This window comes from Carica papaya, chromosome 5 (genome assembly GCF_054855325.1).
Source record: "Carica papaya isolate Zhongbai chromosome 5, ASM5485532v1, whole genome shotgun sequence".
Lineage (NCBI taxonomy): Eukaryota > Viridiplantae > Streptophyta > Magnoliopsida > Brassicales > Caricaceae > Carica > Carica papaya.
The window spans coordinates 33,178,532-33,206,149 of record NC_142313.1 but is presented as its reverse complement, the minus strand read 5'-3'; the positions used below and the strand labels follow the sequence as shown (position 1 = coordinate 33,206,149).

Genomic DNA, 27,618 nt, shown 5'->3' with positions numbered 1-27,618 from the left:
CTCAACCGCCAAATTTTCATTTCCCCGAGTCACGTCCGCCGTTCCAACTTCCAACTTCTGACTCCACTGTATCCAACCATGGCTACATGCTTCGCGGTTCCCATTCCTTTCAAGCCTCAAAGCCCTAACTCAAACCATTGCAAAGCCCACCGCTCTCAGACCTCCAGAATCATCTGTTCCTCCATTACAACCGAAGCCAAAAGAGATCTCCTCAACCTCATCTGTGACCAAGACCGAGGCCTTAAAACGCAGAAGGACCCTGTGAAGCGAAAGGCAATCATCAAAGCCATCGGCGCCATGGCTGTTCTGGGAAGTGATATGATCACCACCGGCGACTCTCTCTCGGCCACCTGGCGCATGCTTTGGACCACGGAGAAGGAGCAGTTATTCATCATAGAGAAAGCATACTTGTTTGGTACACAAGCAGGTGATGTGTTGCAGGTGATAGATGTTGAGAAACGATCTCTCAACAATGTGATCACGTTTCCACCTCATGGGGTTTTCTTTGTTCGCTCTGATATCGAGATCTTCTCGCGTCAGAGAGTAAATTTCAGGTTAGATTTTGTGCATATTCTTCAAATTACAGTTAAAGATGCGAATGGACATGAAGTTTGGCTAAGTAAATTTGATTGTTACAGCCGAATAGTGAAATATTGGGCAGCACACTTCGCGTTCCGCATTCCTGTTTAAATTTATCCCTGGGCAATCAGAAATGGGCAAATAGGTCTAGCTGATCAATTTCATGCATGAAGATTTTGGTGACTAATTAAGTTTTCTTTTATCTGGTGATCTGGTTTTTGTAGATTTACTTCTGCGGTTCTGCGGGGAAGAAATTGGGAGATTCCACTGCCGCCATTTGGACAGGGTTGGTAAGTATTTTGTTTTTGTAATCTTCAATTAATGAACCATAAACTTTGATGTGGATTGATATTTGTTTCTGTAAATGGTACTTAAAATTTTAAGCTAAAAAAGATGGATCCCTTTTGTTCTCAGTGTGGCGACAAGCTACTCTGGCAACCTCATTTTACTTTAAAGAAGATATTACAACCGGTAATTTTCCTGCAAATAGCAATAATTGTTGGTTGGAATCAAACTCTTTCATTCTTAGCGACAGATTCCATGTTAGATTGCAGCAAACTTGGCAAGTCTAGTCTTAGCCAAAATGTAGCATCTGTTGCTTCCAGGAATATGGGGTGCATCAAGTTTTGATCAGCCTCCATTTGGTGTTTTTGTGGCTGGACCATAATTAATGCAGGATCGAGGATTAACAATGTGATAAAAAATTTACACATACGCAATTAACACAAAAAACTTAATCATTGGATAAACCTTCTCTACTTAACACACAATCAACTTATAATTGAAACTAAGATAACATAGATAAATGAATTGATTAGAATGTTACAAGAAAAATCTTGATAAATTAAAATCAATTCAAGAGAGAGATTGATGAAAACATCGTAAATTATCTTGATAAATATGCACGAATTAGTTTTCCACTCAATAAGAAAGTTGAAGAAAATCTCATTTGTTGAAAATTTAGAAAATTTTGAATTTTATTAACTCCAAACTTGAATTGAGAATTACAGTTCTTGAGATCTATTGGTAGTTGAAAGCTAATTGAGATATAAGGAAATAAAATCTCCTAATTAATTGTACGAGCTTGACTAGAAACCCAAATAGATAATAAAATAATAAAAAAATTATAATTAGGAAAGATTTGATCAAAATAATGTAGATATGCCGCTTTTTTTAGGAAACCTCTTAATTGGGGAAAATCCATCTTCAATTGATTAGATTCTTGAGTGAAGAAAAGGAAAATTAGGGCCGGCTTTAAAGTGGACACCAAATCTGTACATATCTTCCTAACTTGTGAAGTCCATGCCTTCAAATGCTTAAAATTTGGTTTCCTCTTTTGGAAAGATTAAGATAGGCCAAGGAGGATCTTTTGGATTTTGTGACAATTCTCCTTGAATTTGGTTGCTGTTTTAGGATGAAAAAAATTAAAGCAAAAACATTTTCTTGCTTGGGAAAGATCCCTCATGGTTTAAGGGAACTTTCCATAAGCTTGTCTCAGTTTATTCCCTTAATTGGGTGATGATGCATGACCGAATTTGCCCATGGTCACAATGGGCTTATTCTTTTTCCCTTGTGGGTTTTCATGCTTGGTCCAAGTGGCTTCTTTCATATTAATCCATCCTTCAATATAATTAAAGAAGTTTTCCTCAAACCTCTTGGTCCATGTTCTTGTGTTTGACCCACTTATCTTTAGGATGCTTTTCTCATGCATTCCAAGTCTAGAAAGTTCCGTGGAGTTCATAATTGCATAAAAGGAGTCAAGGCAATGGCTGCGGCGCGACAATGCACTTCTTTGATTGTCCCCGTCTCGCCCGCCTATGCAGTAGAAAAACTCTGAATTCGACGTTGAATAGCCATAGTGAGTTTATCACCAGTGGCATAAGCAGAGGAGGCATAAGCAGTGGGGAGAAAGACAATTTACTTCACTTCTTACAATTCCAGTTGAACCCGCAACAAAGTCAGCGCCTACAGCTGTTGCTTTCGTGGGATCAACTACTCATTTTCGAAATAGAATTGGATTATCAAAAAATGCCTTTGTCTCTATCTCTACTTCTGGAGGGCTCGATTTGTAAATGGATATGCTATAGCCACTCTTGATATGCTTGGGACTTAGCCTCTTATGGATTTGGAATCAAGCGAGATCTATGAGACTTCCAAGCTTTTCTTCCCTTTATGTGGGTGTCGTTTATGACCCAAAACACTTTGATCACCTATAGAACAACCAATGTCGTGACCTATTGAGAGTATTAGGTCCAAGCGGTCCGTTCTCACATTATCCCCTCTTTCCTCAAAAACGATTCGTCATCAAATCAGAAACTTTTTATGTAGGGATTTTACCAAGTCTGCTAAAGAAAGGTTAGATACAGTCTCTTCTATTTCTCCTGCTAAGGATTCATAATTGGTTTTTTTTTTTTTTTTCTTTTTTTTCTTGGTAGTAGTCTTATTTTCTTTTACGACATGTGCTTCTCTCCCGCAATTTTATTTTCCTCTTCTCCCTTGGCATTACTTTTTTCTTCTCCCGTGGATTCATTATTCTCTTTTCTTTTATCTTCATGTCTCATATTCTTCGCAAGTATTTTCTTGATGCTTAATTGATCTTTGAATGCTTCCTTAGGTGATAATGAGACAATTATATGCTTTCAACCATTCAAGTAAAGGAATAATGGTTCCTAAAGTCATCATAGATTGCTTGTCTATTACATTGCCATGGTCGCCCTAGTAATATATGACTAACATGCATGGACGCAACATCATAAAGGACTTCATTAGTGTATTGGCTAAAACAAAAAGAAATCAATACTTGCTTAGTTACCTCCAACTCCCCATATTCATGCGGCAATTGTAACTTTTAGGGATGAGAATATGTTGTGCATGTTAAGCGCAATTTATTGACAAGTATAGGATTAGTGATGTTGTTGCAACTATCTTCATCAATCTGTAGGCTACATACTTTTGCATTCATGAATATCGTGTATGGAATAAATTCTCTCTTTGATTGGATTATTTTTCCTCCTAGTAGTTACATGAATGGACCTCCTCCTCTTGGATTGGATTTTTGGCCCTTAATGAATTAGGAGTCTTTGTAAACTATCATTGGAACTCTTCCATAAAGAGCTTCATATTGGTTTATTCGCTAAGCAAAGGCATCGTGAGAAACCTGCAAGAAAGGTTAGTAAAGAAAATAACACTCTCTCGTGTGTTTCACTCTTTGTGTTTCATTTAAGGTCTTTTACTTCTCAACCTCCTTCCTTCAAGTTGAATGTTAGAATTGGAATCCCTTTAATCAAGATAATCAATTGTTGTTTAAGACATTGCAAGAAATCTTAATTGAAGAAAGTGGTAAGCAAATCTAGATGAAATAGAATTTAAACATACAGATGAAAATAGTCTGTGTTCATGTATAGTGCTAAGTAACTAGGATCAATTAGTTACTTAGTGATTAATGGAACAAAAGTACGATGAAAGAAAGAAACTTATAGTGCAAGAAAGACAATATGGATATGATATTCTTGTTTTCTTTTTTTTTTTTTGGTTTATGATGTGGATAAACGGATGGAAAAGATATGTATATAATAATAACTGAATGGAATAAGAATGAAAACACTATACAAGGATAGATTATAAAAGATAGTAAGATCTATATACTATCTAAACTCTGATATCAAATGATATAAAACCCAAAATCAACAACAATGTCATAAAAAACTCACACGTACACAATTAACACTAAAAACTTAATCTCTGAATAAACCTTGCCTACTTAATCTACGATCAATCTGTGATTGGAACTAAGGTAATAGGGAGTAATGAGTTGATTAGTATGCTACAAAGAAAACATTGATAAGTTAAAAATCAATTTAAGAAAGAGATTGATGAAAATGTTATAAGTTACTTTGATAAGGAAATATTAATTTTCTACTCAACAAGAAAGTTGAAGAAAACTTGATAAGTTGAAAAGTTAGAAAATTTTGAATTTTATTAACTCCAAACTTGAATTAAGAATTACAATTCTTGAGGCCTATTTATACTTGAAGGCTAATTGAAATGCAAAGAAATAAAATTTCCTAGTTAATTGTACAAGCTTGACTAGTAAACCAAATAAAAAATAAAATAATAAGAAAATTATAATTAGGAAAGATTTAATCAAAATAGTGTAGATATGTCGCCCTTTTTAAGAAACCTCTTAATCGGTGAAGATCACTCTTTAGTTGATTAGATTCTTGAGTGAAGAAAAGGAAAATTAGGGCCGACTTTAAAGTGGACATCAAATATGTCCATAATCTTCCTAAACCCATGAAGTCTATGCCTTTAAATGCTTGAGATTTGGTTTTCTCTTTTTGAAAGATTAAGATCGGCCAAGGAGGATCTTTTGGATTCAATGGCGATTCTTCTTGAATTTGGTTGCCATTTTGGGGTGAAAAATTTAAGATAAGAGTATTTTCTTGCTTGGGAAAGATCCCTCATGGTGTAAGGAATTTTTCATAAGCTTGTCTTAGCTTCTTCCCTTAATTGGGTGAGGATGCACGACCGAATTTGCCCATGGCCAAATGGGTTTATTCTTCTTCCGTTGTGGACTTTTATGCTTGGTCCAAGCCCTTCTTTCTTACTAATCCATTCCTTAATATAATTAAAAAAGTCTTCCTCAAGCCTCTTGGTCCTTGTTCTTGTGCTTGACCCACTTGTCTTTAGGATTTTTTTCTCATGTGTTTTAAGTTCATCATATAAGACTTTCAAGCTTTGCTTTCCTCCATGTGAGCGTTGTTTGTGACCCAAAACACTTTGATAACCCATAGAACAACCCATACCGTAACCTATTAAGAGTACAAGGTCCAGACCTTCCGTGCTCCCATCAATAATGCAAGATGGAAACATGAAGGTTAGTAAATAGATCATTTCTCAGTGATTCTTTGGCATTTCTATTATGCTCGTCAGTAGTAGCTCTTCCCCATGCTTCTTATCTGATTCTCTTATCAATCAGTATATCATCAATTGTTATCTTGATTCTAAATCAATAATATTGTTATTTCGAGCAATCTTTCTCTTATAATCTGATGCAGAATGAGTTATCATTAGATTTCATAAATAAATTAGAAAATATAATTACATTAAATGTAAAATAACTGTACTATCTAGAAATCTATTCTTATATCAGTTAGGAGTATTATTTAGGAGTCTATTTCCATGAAGGCCTGTCGCAAAATCTCACCAGAGAAAGTGTCACTCACCAACACAAGTTCTCATTGCCACTGTCTCTCTCGATCCTGTATTTCTTTGCAATTGTGTCTTACATTTACCTCCATTACGGCCATTGACTAAAGATCGACGTTGTTCAGTGCCTGAAAGCTGGCATGTGAAGCCCACGCACAGTTAGTTGAGGGTAGATCTTGTGCAATACTTTTTGTTTTTGCTTATTTGATAAGTTCTCAGTTCGATTAAACCATTTTAAAGAGAAATTAAGTTTAGAAAAAGGTGACTAGCGCTGAATTAAACACTAATTTAAGACATATGAGGCAACCAATAATACTAGATTAGAAATAGTGCATAATACTATCAAATCAATCTTCGAAGAATTGAGACACTTACACATAGCACAAGTACACCCACCATTTCAAAATGTACAAGTTGAACAAGTTGTAGATAGAAGACACATTGAAAAAAATGCAGGAGATATTTCCAAGAGGGAAAAGGTCAAAGCTCCTGCTTTTGATGGGAGGATAGACTCCAGTTTCTTCCTAAATTGGCTTAGTTTTGTGGAAGAGTACTTTAACTGATATCATATATTAGATGCATGACGAGTTCAACTTATCAAGATGAAGTTGGTTGGACTTACAAAAATATGGTGATATACGATTGATAAAAATATAACAAGGAGACAACTAACAGTCTTAACGTGGGATGAGTTGAAAACTATTCTTGGTGAAAAGTGTTTACCTCTCAACTAGTTTGACAAACTTCCTAACCAATATTACACTTTAATCGAGGATAACATGTCAATAACTGAGTATACATAGAAGTTTGAAAAATTAATGATCTTTAATATTCTCTAGTATTCTTAAAAAGTTACTTAGAGATAACTATAAGTAGCTTTTAATTTTTTTATTGATCATTAAGTTATTCAATAATATTTTTTAGAGTTTCTCATTTTTTTTGGTTGTATGATGTAATCGAACCCTTAAGTATGATGCTTAACACTTCTTACCTGTAATGTGTAAAAAACCCTAGATGTGATATTTAGGTTTTCTTTACCCCTAAATCCCTAATTGGAAAAATCAATTCTATTTGTTCTACATCATTGTCCCAATAGTAATAGTTGGCCTAGTGTTGTTACTGTAAGTGGCAGGTGATTGGTATGTAGAATTGGTCATTCCCATCTCTGATGCTTCAATTGCAACTTGACTTGGTTTGCTTGGGTGTGGAATGATTAGGCTCTTGGATTGGGAAAGAGAGACATATATCTAGATGGTTGAAAGGCAAGCAAAGGCCATTCCATTCTTTCAGGAATTAGGCTTAGGAGGCTGGTCTGGCTAGCAAAACATAACCTAATTCAATTCCCATACCTTACTAGAGAAGGGGAAGAAGACCAAAAGTATCACCAAGGGGTTTGTCAACTGATACAAGCTAGGAGTTGACAAAGGAGAACAGCCCCTCTTTTGGTCTTCCAAGTTGAACGAAATGTAGCTACACTCGTTCTGCCATGTAGTGGAATCCTCATTGAAGGTTTTGACCAAAGTTTCCTCTTTCAGTAGGTTGCGAGGTAGTAAACTTTTGCAAAAAAAAAGATTACTTTTTTCAGACGGCTGTAAGATCAACCTTTGTAAATAAAAATTTTGCAACCTCACCGAATTTAGTATATGATTTGTGGGTGCTTCTTAGTGCCTCCCAATATCATTTCTCCACCCATTAATTTTTAACATAATGTAGTAATTTGGTAACGTTATGGGGTGATTGGACAGCATTTTGTAATAACTTGATAATACTGTGCAGTAATAGTTGATTGTTATTGGATTACTATATTGTAGTGTTGCATAATAAGGACAGAGTTTTTCCAAAAAATTGGAGGTACAATGCCTCTGAGGGTCCAAACAATGACACGATTTAAAACAGTTAGCAAGACAAGCTTATTCTCTTGTCTAAGTCTAATCGGTTTACATAATTTTTTTATTGCTCTTGATTACTCTCTCCCATATATTATACCATATATGTTTTATTGCAATGAACGGTGGAATAGGAAGCAGCCAGTCCTTATCTAAAATATATCTTCATGTTCACGAGGTATCTTGTGGATGCTGATTCTTTAGGTTTGAAACTGTCTACCTCGATGATGAGATTCGAGTTGTAAAGGATATTAGGGGAGACTATTTAATTGTTGAACGCGCTTCTTATACCTGGAAAGAATGAAGGTAACACTTCTACTCTGCTTTATTGAAACAACTTGATGATTAAACCTGGTTGAATTAGCAGGGTTTTTCTTATATCTTTTTCGTTTTAAAATTTGTTTAAACTGTGCATGCATATTATTTCTAAGAATCAGAATCATCTAAAGAAAAAAAAAATCGAGATCCAGCTTTCTATTAAAACTAGCATTTGTAGGAAATAGTGGATGTTGTGCTTTTTTCTGGTTACTTTTTATGTAATCTTTTGGAGTTCATTTGTTTCTTAAGCATTCTGTTTAAAACTAGCATCTTGGCACCCCGTTGTTTTCATGTATGTATTCATATTCTTTAGCTGGGGAAAATAGATTTTATGCATGCTTTGTGGTTGCCATTTAATGTGCACCACATTAGCTGTCATATTTAACTTTATGAATTTAATTGTATATCTTTGTTTTCTGTCTAGTAGTACGAGGGTTTACTTATTTCTTCCTAGTAGTTGGTATTAATAAATTCTTTTTTGTTTTCCTATTAGAGTTTCTGCTTCCAATTAGATGGGGTTGAATTAGTCTAAGAATACCTTGTAGTTTCTTTGTGTGGTGAAATTGATATTGAGAGTAGTTACAGCATTTATGCATGTTCTGTGGTGAAATCGTAATTATGCAATCAAATCTCATCCCCAGTGTGATGCTTGAGGGAATTTAAGTATGATACCTATTCACTTTTCTGCCGGAGACCCAAACTTCTCATGTTAATTTAACTTATAATTCCTAAATAGATAGATTACTTTGTCATATATCAATTGGTATGCGAGTCATAGTTCATGATTTGTGTATAAAATCTCCAAGTTCTCATAAGCAAAACTCTAATTACCCAATCCCAAAAGATTCTAAACATCAAATTTGACAATGAAAAAGGAAGAAGAATGGCAAAGAACTCAGAACCCCAAGCATCAAATTGGAAGAAAAAAGAGAAGAAGAGGAACTCAAAACCCTAACTTGAAATCCATTAAGTCCAAAAATTCGACCACCATTGGGAGGTGACTTACACCATCATCACCATCAACTTCAAAAACCTTATAGATGAAAAATGACTTCAAGTTGTCAAAATTTACAGTGTGCTCAAGTGAAGATCTGAAGTTGATGTTAGAGGTTCTTCATGCTAATTAGTTGTATGCTTGATATACCCAATGGTGTGTCTCATACCGGACTTGACTCTTATGGTCATTACTTAGGATCTAGTTATAAGGTTTTGTTAATGGTATGGACTCGTTAAGAGATAATTCAACAATCTCTTTGATAAGAAAAGTACTCAAAGCTTGATATATTTTTTCTTCATCCATAATCTGCCATAAAGATAGCTAGCTTGGTCTTTAAATACAAATAGAAGTTATGTTGGAAGTTATTTTACAGAATTCTATCAGAAGCCTTTGAAATGACCGTTTGATCTTTAGAAAGAAAAGAAGAGAGAAGAGAGAAGAAGAGAGGAGGAGTGGAGAAACAAAGAGGGAAATTGGGTAAAATTATTCTTATTCTTTTCCTTTATGATTACAAGCATAAAAAATGAGCATTTTATAAGTTACAAAGCAATAAAGAGGTGATATTCACGGCCGGAATCAATGGCCGTTCATGATGCAGCGGCGGCTGTTGTAGAATACATTCAAAATATTAAATTTAACCCTACCCTAATTGATACATGCAAGACTAGTTTACCCTTTTGTTATTTCCTATTTAACTCTTAATATCTTGACAATACTCTCCCCTTGAACATAAACTTTGTCCTCAAGGTTGAGTTATGGAAACCTTTTCTTCGAGAGTCCCTTCCGTAACAATTTCCTCTAAGGCCATCATTGTTTTACTTGCGCAATGGTGTCCTGAGAAGTATCAATATCCACACTTGTAGTAAATGGCCTTTGCTTTTCTATGTTATGTATCTCTTTCCGTGGCTTGGAGTGGTTAGTCATAATTTTTCGTTTTAGATCCTTTTGAGAATTTGACAATTTTGCCAGTAAAATATGAATTTCGGGATATTTTTATTACATATTGTTCTTGAAGTAAGGTTTGCTCAAGGGCTTGATTAAGTTTACGCGGCCTGAGTAGTCTTATTATCGGTTGTAGTTTTGGTTTGAGACCTCTAATGAAACTGGATATAAAGAATTTCTTCTAGAGTGTGGGTTTATCTGCATCCACGGGAGAACATAAGTGTTCAAATTGTTCTTGGTAGTTGAGAGCAATATCTGTTTGAAATAATTTGTTGAACTCCTCTATGAAATCTTTTCGCGATGGTTCCCCGAATCTATGGTAGGGTTCTTCTACAAAATACTCCCAATTCATAGCATTAAATTTGACTAGCAATACCATACATCGGCAACTTCTCCCAAATATAGAGTTGTAATTTCTACATTTTGTTCGTTAGGAGTATTGTGGATCATAAAGTATTTTTCACACTTTTAAATCTACCCGTTGGGTTTTATTCATTCGAAAAGTGAAATTTCCACTTTAGGAAGCAAAAAGAGTTTGGTGGAACTTGTTCGATGCTTAGGGTTCATTGGGCCGGTTCAAGTCGGGCCGGTTCAAACTAGGTTAGGTGGGGTAGGTCTGGTCCAAGCCAGTTCAGGTTGGCTAATTCAGTCCGGATTGGTTTGGTCTGGACCAACAAATAGGTACGAACGAAAAAATTCGGTTTTAGGGATATGGGGAGCCCTTAAACCCCAAAGTTCTTTCTCTTTTTCCTCGAGCACGAAGGGCGGCGGCAGATTTGTTCTTAGCTCATGCATTGCCTCAAGTGCGAGGGGGGATGTAGAAACGCCTTTTGCTTGTGCGCGGTTGTTGTTTGGTTTGTTGGGGTCAGCATCCCGCGGCATATCGCACCATTGCGCGTTGTCTCCTTGTTTATGAAAGGATGCAGGCGGTTTCCTTGCAGCCTGATCGGAGTGGATGTTGCCTAGGCCGCCGGACTCAACTTCTCTTGATGAGGCGCCCGACCGCGTATCAGCTCCGTCTGGTAATCAAATTGATGCTGGAATTCATGCTTAATTTAGTATACTTCTTTCATGAATGCGGTGAATTTCCAATCAACATTCTTCACGGTGAGTTCGAGTGTCTCGAGTTTCTCTAGTTCGACCATCGTTGACTTCCCTTTTGACCGGTACGGGATGCAACACCGGCGTAAGATTCAACTAGTTTAGGATATGATACCATCTTTTCAGAAGCTTTTGATATGCCTGTCTGATCTTGAGAAAGAAAGGAAGAGAAAAGAGAGAAGAAGAGAGGAGGAGAATAGAAACATTGAGGAAAATCGGGTAAAACTATTCATATTCTTTTCCTTGATGATTACAAGCATAAAAAGTGAGCCTTTTATTAGTTACAAAGTAATAAATGGTGTAGGGTCATTGGGGCAGGGTTGGGGGATTTGGTGGGGAAAGGGAATAGCAGGGGTTTAGCTAGGCCTCATGGGTTGGGTTATTGGGAGGGTATTAATATGGGGAGGGAGAAGTTCATGGAGGGTATTCAGTGGAAGATTGAGAGGGGTGACATCATTAGTTTTTGTGAGGATGAGGGGTAGTCTTTAAAGGCAATTTCCAAGAGTTCATAGTCTTAAGAGGGAATTTCCAAGAGTTTATAGTTTAGTAACGAGGAAGAATGTGGTGGTGGAGGAGGTATTTAGGGGGAGGGATAGGAGGAGTGAGTGGGACATTGATTTGTTTAAAAATTTGAATGATTAGGAAATTAACAAATATACAAGGCTTCTTCAAGTTCTAACAGATGTTCATTTGGATATTAATAGAGACAAGGCTGCTTGGAAATTCAAGAAAGATTAAATTTTTATTGTGAAATCCTTCTACGACTATTTGATGATTAAGGAGGATAATAGATTGAATTTTCGAGACCATCAGATTTGGAAAGCAAAAGTGCCTCCGAGCATTCCTTTTTTGCTTGGGAAGCTGGTTGGGAGTGTAGTCTCACTATTGATAAGTTGATGAGAAGGGGCCATATTAGCGTCAATGGGTGTTACCTTCGTATGGATGCGGCTGAATCATGCAACTATCTTCTACTCTGGTGCGGGGTGACGTATAATTTATGGCATATGGTGTGCAGCTTATTGGATATCAATTGGGTGATTGGGGGCTCGGTAAAAAATGAATTGTGGGTATAGGATGAGATGGAGAATAGATATAAGATTGTTAAACTGATTCGTTTGACTATTTTTTGAGTTGTTTGGAAAGAGAGAAACAATATAGCATTCAATGAGTGTGTGATGGATATAAGAAGAATTAGAGATAAATGGTTACATACTTTTGAAACTCAAATTCTGGGTCATGATGTATATAGGTGAGATGATTTTGGGAGGGTATTTGACGTACTAATGGATTTGTAAATATTCTTGCACAGGGGCAATATCCTTTGGTGTCATATACATAATATACACGTTTTTATTTAAAAAAAAAGGTTACAAAGCAATAAAGAGGTGACATTTACAGCCGGAATCAATATTAGTTCACGATGCAGCAGCGGCTGCTGTGGAAATATATTCAAAATATTAATCTTAGCTCTAGCCCTAACTGATACGTGGAAGACTAGTTTACCATTTTGTTTTTTTCTTTTTTACCGTTAATCTCCTGACAAATTCCCATAAGTACTCATAACTAACCATATTCCTTATCTTATTCTTATCCCTTTTTCTTTTTTACCGTATTCATCCTATTACTCACTGCACATAGAGTCATAAACAAAGAGAATCAGTTATTCTGGAAGTTATTTTCCTAAATAGCATAACTACATACCTGTTTCTCCCTAATTCTCTTCTATTAACACTCACAATACTTCGTAAAAATACAACATATAAGCCCATAAAACAGGAAATAATGCAGCACATACCCCTTTCTACCAAAGCCATAAACAACTAATAATACAACACATACACCTATCTGTACTTTTCAACTTGAGTTCCTAACATTCCCTCCCTCTAATGATGCTTGTTTCCAAGTGCAAATTTCTGTTGCTGCTACATGTTCTGGTTCTGGAAATGTTGGAATTTTAGAATTTTCTTCCTCGCCAGAAGTGCAGCCTTCTCTTTCTAATCAGAATAACTTTTTACAGCGGGTTATCAGTTCAAATTTCTCATCAGAATTATAACACAATTGTTGTCTGCTGATGATCAATCTCCTGAACAGACAACCCCTTCACTGCAGTGGCGCACAACTGTGGAGGATGTTTAAGACTAAGGTGCAGTGGTGGCTGTGGTGCGCATCCAGGAAGAGACGTACCAGAGTAAAAATGCCTTGAAGATGCCTAATACGGGTCTGTCCTACATTCATATTCTGCCCAGACTAGTGATAGTTGTTAAATTGCTAGGAACATCAAACATAGGAAAATTCAGTTTTCTAAATGCGGTAGAAAGGATGCTCACACTCTGCATTAGGCTGTGGGTGCACGCACAGTGTAGCATCAAATGGAGTATGCCGGGGTGGTTGTTTTCTGTTGTGTGCCTGGGATGTCATGCAGATTGTGTGGCGGTTTTTGACCAGTCTGCTTTTATGGGAGTTCTAAGTCACAGGGTTGAGAGTGACTCCTTGGCTATTTCCTTCGTCGGTCTTCCGTTGGACAAAATTGGCTGCTAACTCCTCCAATCAGGCCACAAAAGTTTCAGACTTTAATCTTTTCCATTCCTAGTCTTCATGATATGTCTTCAAAAAATTCTCAAACATAAGCTGTGTAATTCTTACATAACGATGACTTTGATACAAATTTGTTATGGTCCTTGCTTAGGATTCAGTTATGAGATTTGGTTAATAGTATGAGATCGCATTAAGAGAGAATCCAATGAATTCCTGAGTAAGAAAAGTACCCACAATTTGATAAATTTATCTTCATCCATAATTTGCCTACAAAGACAAGTTGGTCTTTTAATACAAATAGAAACAATTATCTTAGAAGCTACTTTCTGGAATTATTATAACTACTCATAAGTACTCATATTCCTTGTCCTAGCATTATTCCTTTTTCCCTTCTAGGACACAAATCCTACTGCTCACTTATACAGCACATAGACACCAAACAAAGAGAAGAAGTTATTCTGGAAGTTATTTTCCAAAACAGCATAACTACTCACAATCTCCCTGATTTTCTCTTACTAACACTCGCAACATTTCATAAGAATGTGACATATTAGCCCATAAACTAGCAAAAATAATGCAGTACATACTGCTATCTACTAAACCCATGAACAACACTGGGTAGAAGCTGGCGCAGTAGCTGGAGAACCTTGTGGATGGCACTAAGTGGAAACAATGAAGGAAAGTTCCTTGTGTTTTCAGAAGGAAAGGAAGGTCCCAGAGGTAGAATTAAGAGATTATTCCTGTTGGAAGGCGAGAAAGCTGATGGATGCTGACAGATGATGGAAGTGCTTCACGATGTGGCATGGGTGAAACTGATCCCTCCAGATTGGGTCACAAAGAAGGGACGGAAGATTGAGAAAGCTCCCGACCAAATGGAATCGTCAACCTGTTTCCTAAAGTGCCCAAGCCGCAGCATGGAGTTGAGGGTTCGATTGGAGAAGAGGATTGGTACATTTTTTTCTAAAATCTTAATGACCTATGAAGGAAGTCGACTGGGTTGAGAAGGTAAAGCAGATGGGTCTAACTGAATCAGGGCAAGTTGATTCAAATTTTGAATTCAAATCTGGTAGGGGTCACGTGAATGGGGAAGAGCAGGAAGTAAAATGTGGGGTCGGTAAGCATGGGCCGAGGAAGGGAGAGTGGACTGGAAAGAAGAGAAGTAGAAAGCTTTTGTGGGCCAAGAAAGGGAGGTGGTTCTACTAGCGTGGTCCTAGCAGAGTTTTGGGCCGAAAGAGGGTAAAAATTTGGCGACCCAAGTGGGTTAAACTTGGGTCACCAAAATTAAATGATTTGAAAAGGGTCGAAAGGAAAGAAACTTCCCCGAATATGAAAACAAAGAATGGGGGATTGTTGCTAGGGTTTCAAAGGGGAATGAGGAAGCAGAGACTTAGTTGGAGATTGTTAGAGAAGAAAGCTAAAAGAGGGACGGAGATGATGGCGAGAATGAGGATGCACTATCCTTGTGTATTTCTATCGATAGGGAGGACGAAAAGATCGATTCTTTGTGTGATATGTTGGAAAATGGAGCGGTTTCTAAGGAGGAAAGTCCGAAACTTTATGAGATCATGGTGATGGAAGAGGCGAGAGATGTGGCTTTGGATATATTATCTATCCAATTTGAAGACCAACTGTTGCTTGGATCTATTGATTCGGTGGAGGAGACATGCAGAGAGAAGCTCTTTTTGGATTGGATCCAATGAAATTTCTTGAAGGTTAGTAAGATGTTTGGGGTCTCCTTTCATGAAGAAATTAAAATTCTTTCGTTACTTGTGGAAATTGAATCCCGTTTTCTAGTGGAGGAAGGAAAAAAAAAACAGAAAAAAAGTTAAAAGAAAGCAGGGTGATGGGGACTGTAGGGAGTTAAAGAGGTTCAGTTGTCTGTAAATTATGATAGAAAGAACAACAGTTGGAAGGGGGAGAGGGTAAAGGCGATCGAATTATTTACATGATAGAGAAAATTATTTGAAGAGAATAAAGGAAGAAGTTTCTGTGAAAAGAGGAGAATTCCTCTGATTTTTTTTTTTTTTCGATTTCATGGGCACAAATGTACCATTATATAGGCTTTCGGCCAAGACAAAAACGGTTAAAAAGGTGCTAATAAAAGGCTAAAAAAATAGTGGAGAATACCTAACTGTCCTAACAATATCAGCGTCCTAACAACTTGAGAAAAGACTAAGTTATCCCTAGTGTAAGTATACAATCGTATATATATTTCTACATATGTACATTCTACACTCCCCATCAATAATAGGTTACGTAAATATTAAGTAACCCTAGATTGGATACAAGATTATTGAACTCCCTTTTTGGTAGAGCTTTGGTGAGTATGTTTGCAGTTTGTTGACTTGTCAGGATGTATAGGAGTGATACATCCTAACTTTCAATTTTCTTTCTAATGAAGTGACGATCAATCTGAACATGTTTAGTTTTGTCATGGTGCATAGGATTTCTGACCATGCTAATAGTTGATTGATTGTCACACCAGATCCTCATTGCAGTGGGAGCAGAAAATCTTAGTTCAAGTGGGATCTTTTTAAGCCATACTCCTTCACATATGCCATGTGCAAGTGATCGTAATTTAGATTCAGTGCTGCTCCTTGATACAACAGATTGTTTCTTGCTGCGGCAAGTAACTAAATTACCCCAAACATAAGAGTAATAACCAGATGTGGATCTCCTATCTGTCACAGATCCAGCCCAATCAGTATTAGTGTAGATCTCAATATCTCTGACCATAGTTTTCTGAAAGAATAAGCCCTGTGCAGGTGTCATCTTTAGATATTTCAGAATACGATAGACAACACTCATGTGTTCTTCAGTAGGTTGAGACATGAACTGACTCGCAGTGCTAACAACTATGTTGATGTCAGGTCTTGCGTGGGTTAAGTAGATAAGTTTGCCTACAAGTCTTTGATATCTCTCTTTATCAACAGATTTACTGTCACTTTTGGAACCAAACTTAGCATTTGTTTCCATAGGAGTCTCTATAGGTTTACAATCAAACATACCTGTCTCATCCAGGATGAGTATCCCAAGGTCTTTCATTTCAAATTTTCTAGGTAGAAAGTCTTTCAATTTCTGAATTTCTTCACTATGATCATCTGCTAGAATAATATCATCCACATAGATAAATAGCATAGCTCTCTTTCCTGTGGTACAATGCTTGACAAACAGAGTGTGATCGGACTGACATTGTTCATATCCCATATATTTTACTGTCCTGGTGAATCTATCAAACCATGCTCTTGGAGATTGTTTGAGACCATACAGTGCTTTTTTTAGTTTGTACACCTTTTGGGAGATTCATTTCGAGTCCAGGTGGAACTTCCATATACACTTCTTCCTATAGATCACCATTAAGGTAAGTATTTTTCATATCAAGTTGGTAGAGAGGCCAATTAAGATTAGATACCAAAGAGAATAATATTCGAATTGTGTTGTGTTTGGCAACAGGAGCAAATGTCTCTTGATAATCGATTCCATATAATTGGGTAAACCCTTTAGCGACAAGTCGTGTTTTGTAACAGCTTTCACTACCATCAGGATTGTACTTAGTGGTGAATATCCACTTGCATGCTACAGGAGCCTTCCCTGGAGGTAGATCAGATAACTCTCATGTCCCATTTTTCTCAAGAGCTGAAATTTCTTCTTGAATAGCAGCATTCCATAATGGAATCTTGATAGCTTCATGAACTGTTCTTGGTTCAGGAAGAGTACTGTCAAACTTACTCACAAGTGTATGGTACTTTGAAGACAACTTGCCATAAGAGACATAATCCTGTATGAGATACATAGTACAAGAACTAACACCTTTTTGTAAAGCAATATGTAAATCAATATCATCAGTTGAGTCAGAGATCTCATTACCTGTGTTATTCTGGGTGCTTGGTCCAGGAGTTGAGTCATGACAGTGTATAGTTGGCTCAGGTGCTTTATCTTTACCTTGAGTTTAGTTCCTCCTGATATAGACACGTAACTTACTAACTGCAGATAATGTGCTATCAGTCTCTGTGGTAGGTTCAGGTTTTTTGGTGGTTTTATGGACAAGTTCTTTTTCTGGAGTTGTAAATGGAGTCTGTAGTGGAGGTATGTTCACATCCCATAGTTGATATTATTGAGTTCTAGATGTTTGCCCCTCAATATCAAGAGTGGGATAAAAGGGTCGGTTTTAAAAGAAAGTGACATCCATATTGTTATAGAACCTGCGAGTTACTGGATAAAAGCATTTATAACATTTTTGAGAAGTAGAATACCTGACAAAGACACATTTGAAGGCTTTAGGATAGAGTTTCCTTCTAAAGTGATTGTGAATTTGAACATAGGCAGAGCAACCAAAGACTTTAAACGGAATTGTGTGAAGGATGTGTGATGTTGGGAAGGCATGAACAAGGGAGTCATAATGTGTTTTGAACTGAAGTATACGGGAGGGCATCTGATTGATCAAATATGTAGCAGTGAGGATAGCCTCTCCCCAAAGGAATTTTGGGACGTTTGTGGTAAATATAAGTGAGCAGGATACTTCAAATATGTGCCTATTTTTCCTTTTGGTTATACTATTCTGTTGGGGGGTGTAAGGACAAGAACTTTGATGGAGAATGCCTTGTTCAGTAAGGAATTTGCTTAGGTTGGATGCAAAATATTCATATGCATTATCAATTTTCAACACTTACATATTTGTCTGAAATTGTGTTTGAATTATAGTGTTGAATTTGTGAAAAATTTGATCAACCTCAGATTTTTTTTTCATCAGATAGACTCAGGCTACTCTAGCGTGATCATCAATAAAGGAGACAAACCATTTTGTGCTAGTAACATTTTTAACCCTTGCCGGTCCCCAAATATCATTATGAATTAATGTAAAGGGTTTTGAGAGTTTGTAAGCAATACTGGGATATAACTTATGGGTGTATTTAGAGAATTGACATACTTCACATTGAAATGAATTTGGATTTTTATTTCTGAATAAAATAGAAAATAGTTGTTTTAAGTAGATGAAGTTTGGATGACCTAATTTATAATAGCATAACATAATAGATTGGTCAACATTAGAACATCCTACAGATACTGAGTTAGCACATACTACACTTGAAGTTTGTCCATTTGGAGGTGAGATTATGACTGGTAGAAGATAAAGTCCTGATTCCTTCTTAACACTGCCAATCATCGTCCTCATGGCCAAGTCCTGAAAAGCACATGAACCACTGTCAAATTTAACAACACAGTTCAAGTCGTTACATAATTTGCTTACAGATAACAGATTGCAGTCTAGATTAAGCACATAAAGAACGGATTGCAATATCAAATTTGGGGATATAACGGTTGAGCCAACCCCAGCTATTTTAGAACTGGTTCCATCGGCAATCTTGATGGAGGAAATTTCCTTACATTTGCTATACTGATGAAGAAGTGTGATATCTTTGGTTATATGATTGGATGCCCCTGAATCAATAATTCATATTTGCTTTTTCACAGAGTAAGCAGATAAATTGAGTGAGTAATTACCTCTCTGAGCAACGGATGTATTACCGAAAATACCTTTATGAGAAAACATTTGCAGGAGAGCTTCCATCTGGCTGGACTAAAAGGAGAGCTCTCGGTAGGTGAGGGTACAGGGGATGATTCTTCTGAAATTACCATATTCCCCTAAGTGTCATTTTTGTAATTCTTCTTATTTGCTGGTTTACCATGTAATTTCCAACACTTATCCCTAATGTGACCCGATTTTTTGCAATAGTCACACCAGGGTCTCCCTTTCCTTCCTCCTGTTTCAAAAACACACCCGATGAGAGCAGAGGCCTGCTTGGGTTTTAGCGCAGCAAGCTGGGATTCGCTCAGCAGCGACTTCCTTTGAGCAGCAAGGGTAGAGCTTGTCTCCGTCGAGTTCGGGCTAGAGTAAGGATCCCCCATCATGATTTTCTTCCTACTCTCTTCTTGACGGATTTCAGAGAAAACTTATCTGAGACTTGGTAGCGGTTTGGTACCCAAAACGCGACCACGAACTTCATCTAAATTTTTGTTGAGACCCATCAAGAATTTGAAGACTCTTTTTCGTTCGGTGAGAGTTTTGAAGAGTTTGGAGTCTTTGGGACAACTCCACTAATGTTCTTTGAAGACGTCGGGCTGCTGCCAATTCCGAGTGAGTGCATTGTAGTATTGAGTCACGGTGAGCTCCCCATGTCGCAGGTCGTGCAGGTGAGTCTCGATTTCGAAGATGACTGAGGTATTATCTCGGCTGGAGTAGAACTTGCGTGCGGCCACCCAGATGTCATGCGCAGTTTCATACAGCAAGAAGTTCTCTCCATTCTCTGTTGTTATTGAGTTGACTAACTAAGACATTACAAGGTTGTTTTCGACCTTCCACGAACGGGCTCCTGGATCATTTGCTGATGGTTGAGTGACTTCTCCTGTAAGATATTCATCTCCTACCCTTTCCTCGGCTGAACATGAGTATGGATGATGACCATTAGAGATAATTACTCCTATTCAGTCTGTGTCCAGTGACAAATGAAGGTGTTTGGTCGACGTGAGATTGGGTGATGGACATTGAATTATAAGAACCTGAGATAACGTTAGGGAGAGAGGAGTTTTGCTCGTCCATTGTCATTTTGTCTTTGGCTGGTATCGCGTCGCCTATCCCCTTCCCTTAACTGCCCCTCCATCTCCCTGCTGTCTAGCTCTTCCAACTCCCTAAGACTTTCATAAATCATCCTCTCAGCCTTGCCCTCCTCCTTCCTAGCCCATGTTTTAATTTTTGTCTTCAAAGCCTTTAATTTTGTAGCAAACACAAAGCTACCCGTACCACTAACAGAAGCCATCTGCCACTCCTTTTCAACCAACTATTTGAACCCATCCACCTTTACCCACTTATGATCCAAGTGGACAGGGAGGCTCACGCGCGAACAAGGCTGCTTGCACGCGTGCCGAGCATCCGCCCAGTAGGCCTAGCGTGCAGCTTGTGGCCCAACCAGCGGGCCTGTTTCGCACGACCCGCATTGATTAGCTGACCCAGCCCCTGACCCGGCTGGCCCTTCCCCACCTTTTTAATCATTTTTTTAATTTTTATTTTAATTAGACCCCACTTTTTAATTCTCCATGTTTTTAAATTAATTACCACATGTTTTAATTTAAATTCTCCATGTGTTTTACGTGAAAATCACATGAGATAAAGTCTATCTTATTTTAATTATTATTTTAATATAAATTTTATTTATAAGATTATTTAATTAATTATTTTGTAAGTAGATATGATAGAATTAATATTTTATTATATAATTATCCTAAAATTAGATATAATTTTATGTAAAATATTATTTTATTAATTTTTTCAAGTAATTATGATCATTTAGAACTATTACGGGAAAGTTCATAAATAGGTTTTTACTCCTAGGTTGTAAACACACAATTACAATCAATTGAAAGAAATATTATTGAAACTTACTTTTCTTTAATTAGCATTTTTGCTAATTTTTATCTTCTTCAAGTTCTTCAAAAAGCAGAAGTCTTTAAATCCGTGATATTTTTTATCGGTAAATCTGTGATATTTTTTTTTTTGTTGTTTATTTTTCCTATTATTTATTTTTGCATTCCTTTTAAGATTGTAAATTCAATTAGAGTAAAAGATTTTCTATACGGTTAAATTTTTGTATTATATACGTTGAGTGAGTTATAGGAGTTGATTTGATTCTCCCCGTACCCTCTTACGTTAATAGGGAGAGAAGGTTAGTTCTTAAAAAAGAAGTTGCTGCCAGTATGAACTTGGAGGCTATTTCCTCGAGGTAAAATGTTACGGAAAAATGGCTAAAAGAGGAAGATAGAAACACCAAATACTTCCATAGTTTGGCCAATTTTTGAAGGAAAAACAATTATGTGGAGGAGATGTTCTTTGATGGGGAACCAATGAAGGGGAATGCTATATGGAGGGAGAAAGCTATGAGCTTCGTTATGCATCTATATAAAGAGGACGAGGATAGAACACCCAGACTAGATGAGTTGCCTTTCAAATAACTGTTGGTTGACAGTAGGGTGAGCTTGGAGGCCCTTTTTACAGAAGAGGAGGTGAAGAGTAGTTTGGGGAATTACAATGGGGACAAGGCACCAGAACCCGACGACTTCAATATGAAGTTCTACTAAGAGTTTTGGAACATCCTTAAGGATGATGTTATGGCAGTTTTCCATTAGTTTCATAGAACATGTGCTTTTGTGCGGTCCTTAAATTCTACATTCTTGGTGCTCATTCCTAAGGTTGTTGGAGCCAAAAATATCAAAGACTTTAGGCTAATAAGTCTTGTGGGTAGCTTGTACAAATTGATTTTTAAGGTATTGACTACAAGAATGTCCAAGGTCATGGGGGAGGTTATTGGGAAAAACCAAAATGCTTTTGTTGAAAGTAGACAAATTCTTGATGCGGTTATGGTTGATGACCAAGGTAACCAATTTTTCGATTGTGTGGAGGGAGAGAAATGATAGGCTTTTGAAGGCGTTGAAATTAACATTGTAAATATTAGTAATAAATGAATTAATATTTTTGATTCTATTTTGTTAGGTCATGACATTCTTGATTGGGAAGATATTGGGCTAGTTGTTGACCACTTGATTGATCTGTAATTATTTTTGTATACGAGCGATACCCCTTTGGTACATTTATTTATAATATCAATGCTCTCTTTTATCTTAAAAAAAGAGATCCCCTTATATTGTAGTTAATAGTGGTGCAAATCGTGGTGGTTCAGCTGGCCCATGCGATGACTTACTAATCAACAAGAGGGTGTGCTTTAAGGGCAGAGGTGGGAGTTCACACTTAATCAATGACTTTTTAACGTGAAAGGAAAAGTGCTGATCAAAATGCAAGTGGCAAAATATTGCAAGAAATGCAAAGAGAAGAGTAAGGTATAATATAGGAAAACAGAGACAAATGGAATGGAGGAAGAAGGAAGGAGGAAAAAAGAAGACATGTTCTTTTAGTTGTTTTTCAATATTTTTGGATGATTTTATCCTTAATCACATGTCATATCCTACTTTTCAACATTTCCACTCATGAATCGCTGTTTACTAAAAAGGCCAATTTGATATAGGGGTCATGTTGCAAGTTCTAGATTGCTACAGTTAGAAATGTAGGGTGTAATCTGAGACAATTGTGAAACTATAAGGGTGTTCTTAATATATTACTCCTTTTCATGAAATTAAGAATTCTTAAATCGCACCTTCATGGAAATGACTTTTGAATTTAGTTTGGTACGGTGTTTGATAGCTTGTTTTTGGCAAATTCATGGTCTAATATTTGTTTTTTAATGAAGAATCAGAAACTTTGATTGTTCTAGCAATTCTTATTCTTTTTTATTTAAATCTCAGTGACCAAATGATACTCTTGAAATGGTCAATTTGACTCTTATTTAGATTGTTGGGAGAATATAGTTATGATGCTGTTAATCCGAAATTCTTTAAGGTACTCAATCCATGGTTTGGAAAAGTGAGAGTTTACTTAATGAATGAAAACAAGATTTTTAAGAAAGAAAAAGTGCTGTAGGACAAACCTCGTTAAAACTAACTTATCCTATGTGTAGTTTAAAATAAAGTAAATTTAGGTAGAAAACAGAAAAATAAAGATAGACTAGAGGAAATTTGAGATGAAAGTGAGAAACTATAGAGAGAATGTACAGAAAGACAAAGAAGAGTAAAACCATGGCAAATAAGTTATTAACTGTTATCTCTTATTATTTTTTATAACCACTAGCCTCTATATGAGTATTAGTTACAACTAACAAGGAAAAATTACTAAAGAGGAATTTCAAAAGCTTTTGTAAATTAAAATATACCTAAAGTAACCTAATTTTCTTATAGCTTAAAATCTGCCTAATAAGATAAGTAAATCAAAGATAATAAACATTAATTACAATCTTTTAATAGAAAATCTATTCCAAATTATTTTTTTTGGTTTTCTATAATATTTTCTCCCCTTTGTGAAAATTTGACTTCGAGCTTGGATTGATGAAGCATTAGCACTAACACAACAGGAACTCGCACTTCAAACCCTTGCAGTTTAATCATTTGATTATAGATTCTAGAGGAACATGAGGCAAAACAAAGTCACACTGAGAAACACCTTTCTTAACATGATCAGCAGGAACAGATTTGCTAAGAGTTTGATTCTTCTACTGTCAGTGGAGGTGGTTCAAAAGAAACTTTATGGTTCCACTCTCTAAGTTATGAGAAGCCTTTATTGAAGATTTTTTAAACCTTGTTTTATGTTCTTGTGTAGTATGCCGTAATTAACCTTCAAATATAGGTTAAGTTCATGCTCAATACTCATCCAACAACAGTTAGCATAAATGGACTGACCAGTTAAAGAATTTTTGGTACAAATAGCATCTATAAGGCATTGATATTGGATACAAGCTTGATTGTGAAGAATCAGTAGTTCTTCCCATCCATATGGGTCAAAACTTGGTTCAGCACATTGTATATAATGGGGAAGATTATATGATGAATTACAAAGAGAAGTTGATTAGATTCCAGGTCAAGTTGTTGCCTTTAATGCTGATATGCTCTCAAAGTAACTTTGAGGTGTGGGTTTAACTAAAATGACCTGATAAATGGGTAGAACACATTGGGAAAGCTTAGGATCTATTCGCAATCGCTACGGAAGGAGGTAAACTGGACTTGTTAAATAAGTGTTGAACCAATAAAAAATGCCAATGCCCACTTGCAGTTGGAGGCATGTGAGCACCACACGTTGGTTTCCTATAAATAGTGAGGGTCAATCTTATGGCAGAGGGCTTGTATGATGATGATGATTTAGGATCATTAGTCATTTTTGTATGTGGTGGCTGGAAATGTGATGATCTGGCAAGATAGCAGTGCTCCAATCTCTACATGGTGAGTGTCGTGTCTTCGGTGAACCTAACGACAAAATTTAGTGGGTAAGCTGGTTGGGATCATCAGAATCCAATAACGTGGATGGTGTTATGACACCTACCAATGGTGGCTAGTGATGTGTGTTGCTGGCGATGTAGCTGATTTGTGACTTTTTGTTTTTCAATTCTATTTCTTATTTTTTCCTAATCTTTAGTTTTTTATTCCATAAAGGATTTTTGAAGTAATAGAGTTTAGGCAGAAGGTGGTGATGACAGTTATGCCAATCCCAACTGATGCAGGGCAAACCAGGTTGACATTAATTTATCCTGAGAGTTAGTTTAAAAATAGAGGAAATTTAGGTGAGAAATAAAAGAAAAAAGATAAACTATAGGAAATTGTAGATCAAGGAAAATAAATATTGGGAGAAATAAGTTGAACATAATAGAGTTGATTAAACAATAGCAAGAAGTATGAACACAGAAGTTAACAGAGAATGAAAATCCTGTCAAATAAATTCTTAAATTTGTTAACATTTCTTCTTATTTATTGATAGTTAGTAGCTTTGTATAAGAATTATTTACAACTAACAAAATAAATCATCAAAATAATTAAGGAGGAACTCAAGAACTTTTATAACTTAAAATCTACTTAAATAACATAAAGTTCTAATAACTTAAAATCTAGGTAAGGCTAAATGAACCAAAGGTACAAAATAATAATAAGTATAAAATGTTTTTTTAATATAAATTTATTTTTTACATTAAGATGATCTTGTTCTGCATCAAAAAGCATGTTGCCTGATTTCTCTTTATTTTTTCTTTCTTCCCTGATAGTGGCGTGGGGGTTAGTTTTGAATCTAATATCCATTTTTAATTCTTCTTAATCTTTTTTAGCTTTCCAGTCTCTGCTTCAGCTCAGCTACTATGTTTTAATCTAACATGTTCTCTTTTTATTAGATATAATGGTGCTGAAGGGCTTCTCTCTTTTGGCTAATTTCTGTTAGTGCTTGCTGGAAGCAGTATAGTTTAATTGCTTCTATTAGTTTTTGATTATTGGTAGTGTAAATAGAGTCCCAGGTACAACTCCATTTCGGATGGGACATAGGTTGATGTGAGTGTTGATGGTTGCTGGAAGTCCTGTAGTTCATATGTTTCCATAAGAGGAAAAGTCTTCCCATCTTTCTAGATCCTTCATTTCTTACCTTCCTTTTGGTTCTACAACTTCCAATGATAGTAAGGCATTTTAACATTCATATTACAAACCCTCTCAAGGTTATTTTACGTTGTTAGTTTTGACAACAGATTCAAGGAGACTTGGTTCTGAGCTCAAGTTTCATTGAAGGCCAGTTAAATTACTCCTCTATTTGATATTTAAAGCACACTTTTCCTTTTTTTTTTTGGCTCATAGTTCTTTCTTTTACCTAGGTTTCAAAGACGCCGGTTTTTAAGTTGCAGTATTACCTATCTTGTAAGTTGAAGATATGAGGAAATACCAAAATGAGATACCTATATTCTGGGTATTATTTTTTCTCCCTTTTGGTTTGTGCCAACTATTTAATTGATGACATGACATTTTTGTTATTAGTAAGTACATGCACATTCTGCATGTCTTTTATTGGCTAAACCTCTCATGGAGTATCAGAGTGTCTAGAGGCTGGATGTTCCTAGTTTCCAAATCCTTAAATTCCCCCACTTTGTGTATGCTAATTGTCAGATAATTGGAATTACGTTAATTTTGCAGGTTATGATAATACCTGGAAGCTGACTTTAGAGTTTCAAAGGATATTCAAGGGGTTTTGGACTGAATTGCGCTCCATATAGTCAGAAGAAGTAAGGTGTTTATCCCTTTCCTATGTGAATTATATTCTCACAAGTTTGGGCATATATATTCTTTCTTTTTTCTCTGTGCTACCATTGGTTTACATTTGCTAATCAATTAGTTCCACTGTCAAAGTACTTTTGTTCAAGCTTATGCAAGTTGCATCTGGTAGTGGATCCTCTAAGTCTCTTTTTTTCTTACTAAGAAAGTTTACTAGTACAATCAGAGTTGAGTTTTGAGCCCCTTTTTTAGATGCTTTCATTTCATGGTGGCTTTCAATTGTTTCACATTTATACAATGTGATTTAATTTGAGTATTTTATCCATTTCAGGTTAGTTGAATTTAGAAAATTTCTTCTGGCTGCTGGTTGGATTCTGAGTTGCCATAAGATTCTTATTAACAAGAGTGAGATGAAAGAGCAGTAAAAAAGGTAAATAGTAATCTTGTATATAACACTACAAGTATATATTGATTTGATATTACATTTTTATTAGTAAATCAATAAAAATTACATTCTATTGATTTTATTAGTTAATTAAAATTTATACCAATAAAAAAAAAAAAAGTTATATTACATCATCTTACACAAAATAATCTTTCGTTGAAAAAGTGAGTGGAAGAAAGAAATAAGAATAACTTAGTGAGGCATCTGCAGTTAGATTATGCACTAACTGATTTTTATCCATAAAGTCTGCTTTGACCTTTAAAAGAATAAAAAATTACAGCTACAGATCGTGACTGAATTATATGTTTTCTTTCTAATGGGCCCATGCAGCTGCACTGAGTTCCAATTTCTTGAAGTAATTAATTTAATGTCAAATGAATTGTGAGTTATTGTTACTATTTATTTGTTTATTATACACTACAATCATTGCCTGTTATATGAAATTGTCAACTTCCCCCCGGCATATCGAGGAACAAAGTGTTCGATTTGATCTCCTCTGAGATGTTCGATTATTGCTTGAAGAGACAGCCTCCTAGTGCTATCAACTATGCACTCGTTTGGGCTTCCTATCTTTATAATTTAATGGGGCAGTACCTCATGGTGCCTCCATTTGTTTTTATTTATTTATTTTTAATTTCTAGTTGCCAAAGCAACTTATAAATTTAAATCTGGGTCTATCTATGTTCTTTTAATTTAAGGATTTAGGTAATGAGTTCACTGTTCGGGCGCACGAGCAACAAGTGGGATATGCTGCAGGCTTGAATCGAGAGTTGTTAGTTTTCAACGTAATTCAGTTATTTTCTGCCACTGAAGTTCTTCATAGACTAGTTGAATTCATATATTTTTATAAATATTTTTGTGTTGGATTGTTCATCCACCAATGGAGAATATGAATCGGGTTTAAATCATCGCGAGACATGTTAATTTTATTCTATTGA

General features: G+C 36.1%; 1 protein-coding gene across 23 annotated transcripts; it reads left to right on the top strand.

The window, feature by feature from the left end:
• Positions 1-27,618, top strand: LOC110819316 (Plastid-lipid associated protein PAP / fibrillin family protein). 23 transcript variants are annotated; one of them, XR_015819187.1, is made up of 8 exons: positions 1-554; positions 804-869; positions 7,878-7,979; positions 25,719-25,758; positions 25,842-25,933; positions 26,158-26,246; positions 26,567-26,665; positions 27,379-27,618. XR_015819187.1 is itself a non-coding variant. In XM_088220177.1 (4 exons), the coding sequence occupies exons 1-3, from the start codon at positions 79-81 to the stop codon at positions 7,975-7,977; spliced, it is 642 nt and encodes a 213-aa protein (XP_088076303.1). In that variant the 5' UTR covers positions 1-78; the 3' UTR covers positions 7,978-7,979; positions 22,296-22,725. The 23 variants fall into 23 exon arrangements, 2 of the variants coding, with proteins under 2 accessions (XP_088076303.1, XP_088076304.1); XR_015819188.1 differs by having other exon boundaries at positions 25,707-25,758; XR_015819184.1 differs by having other exon boundaries at positions 25,311-25,758.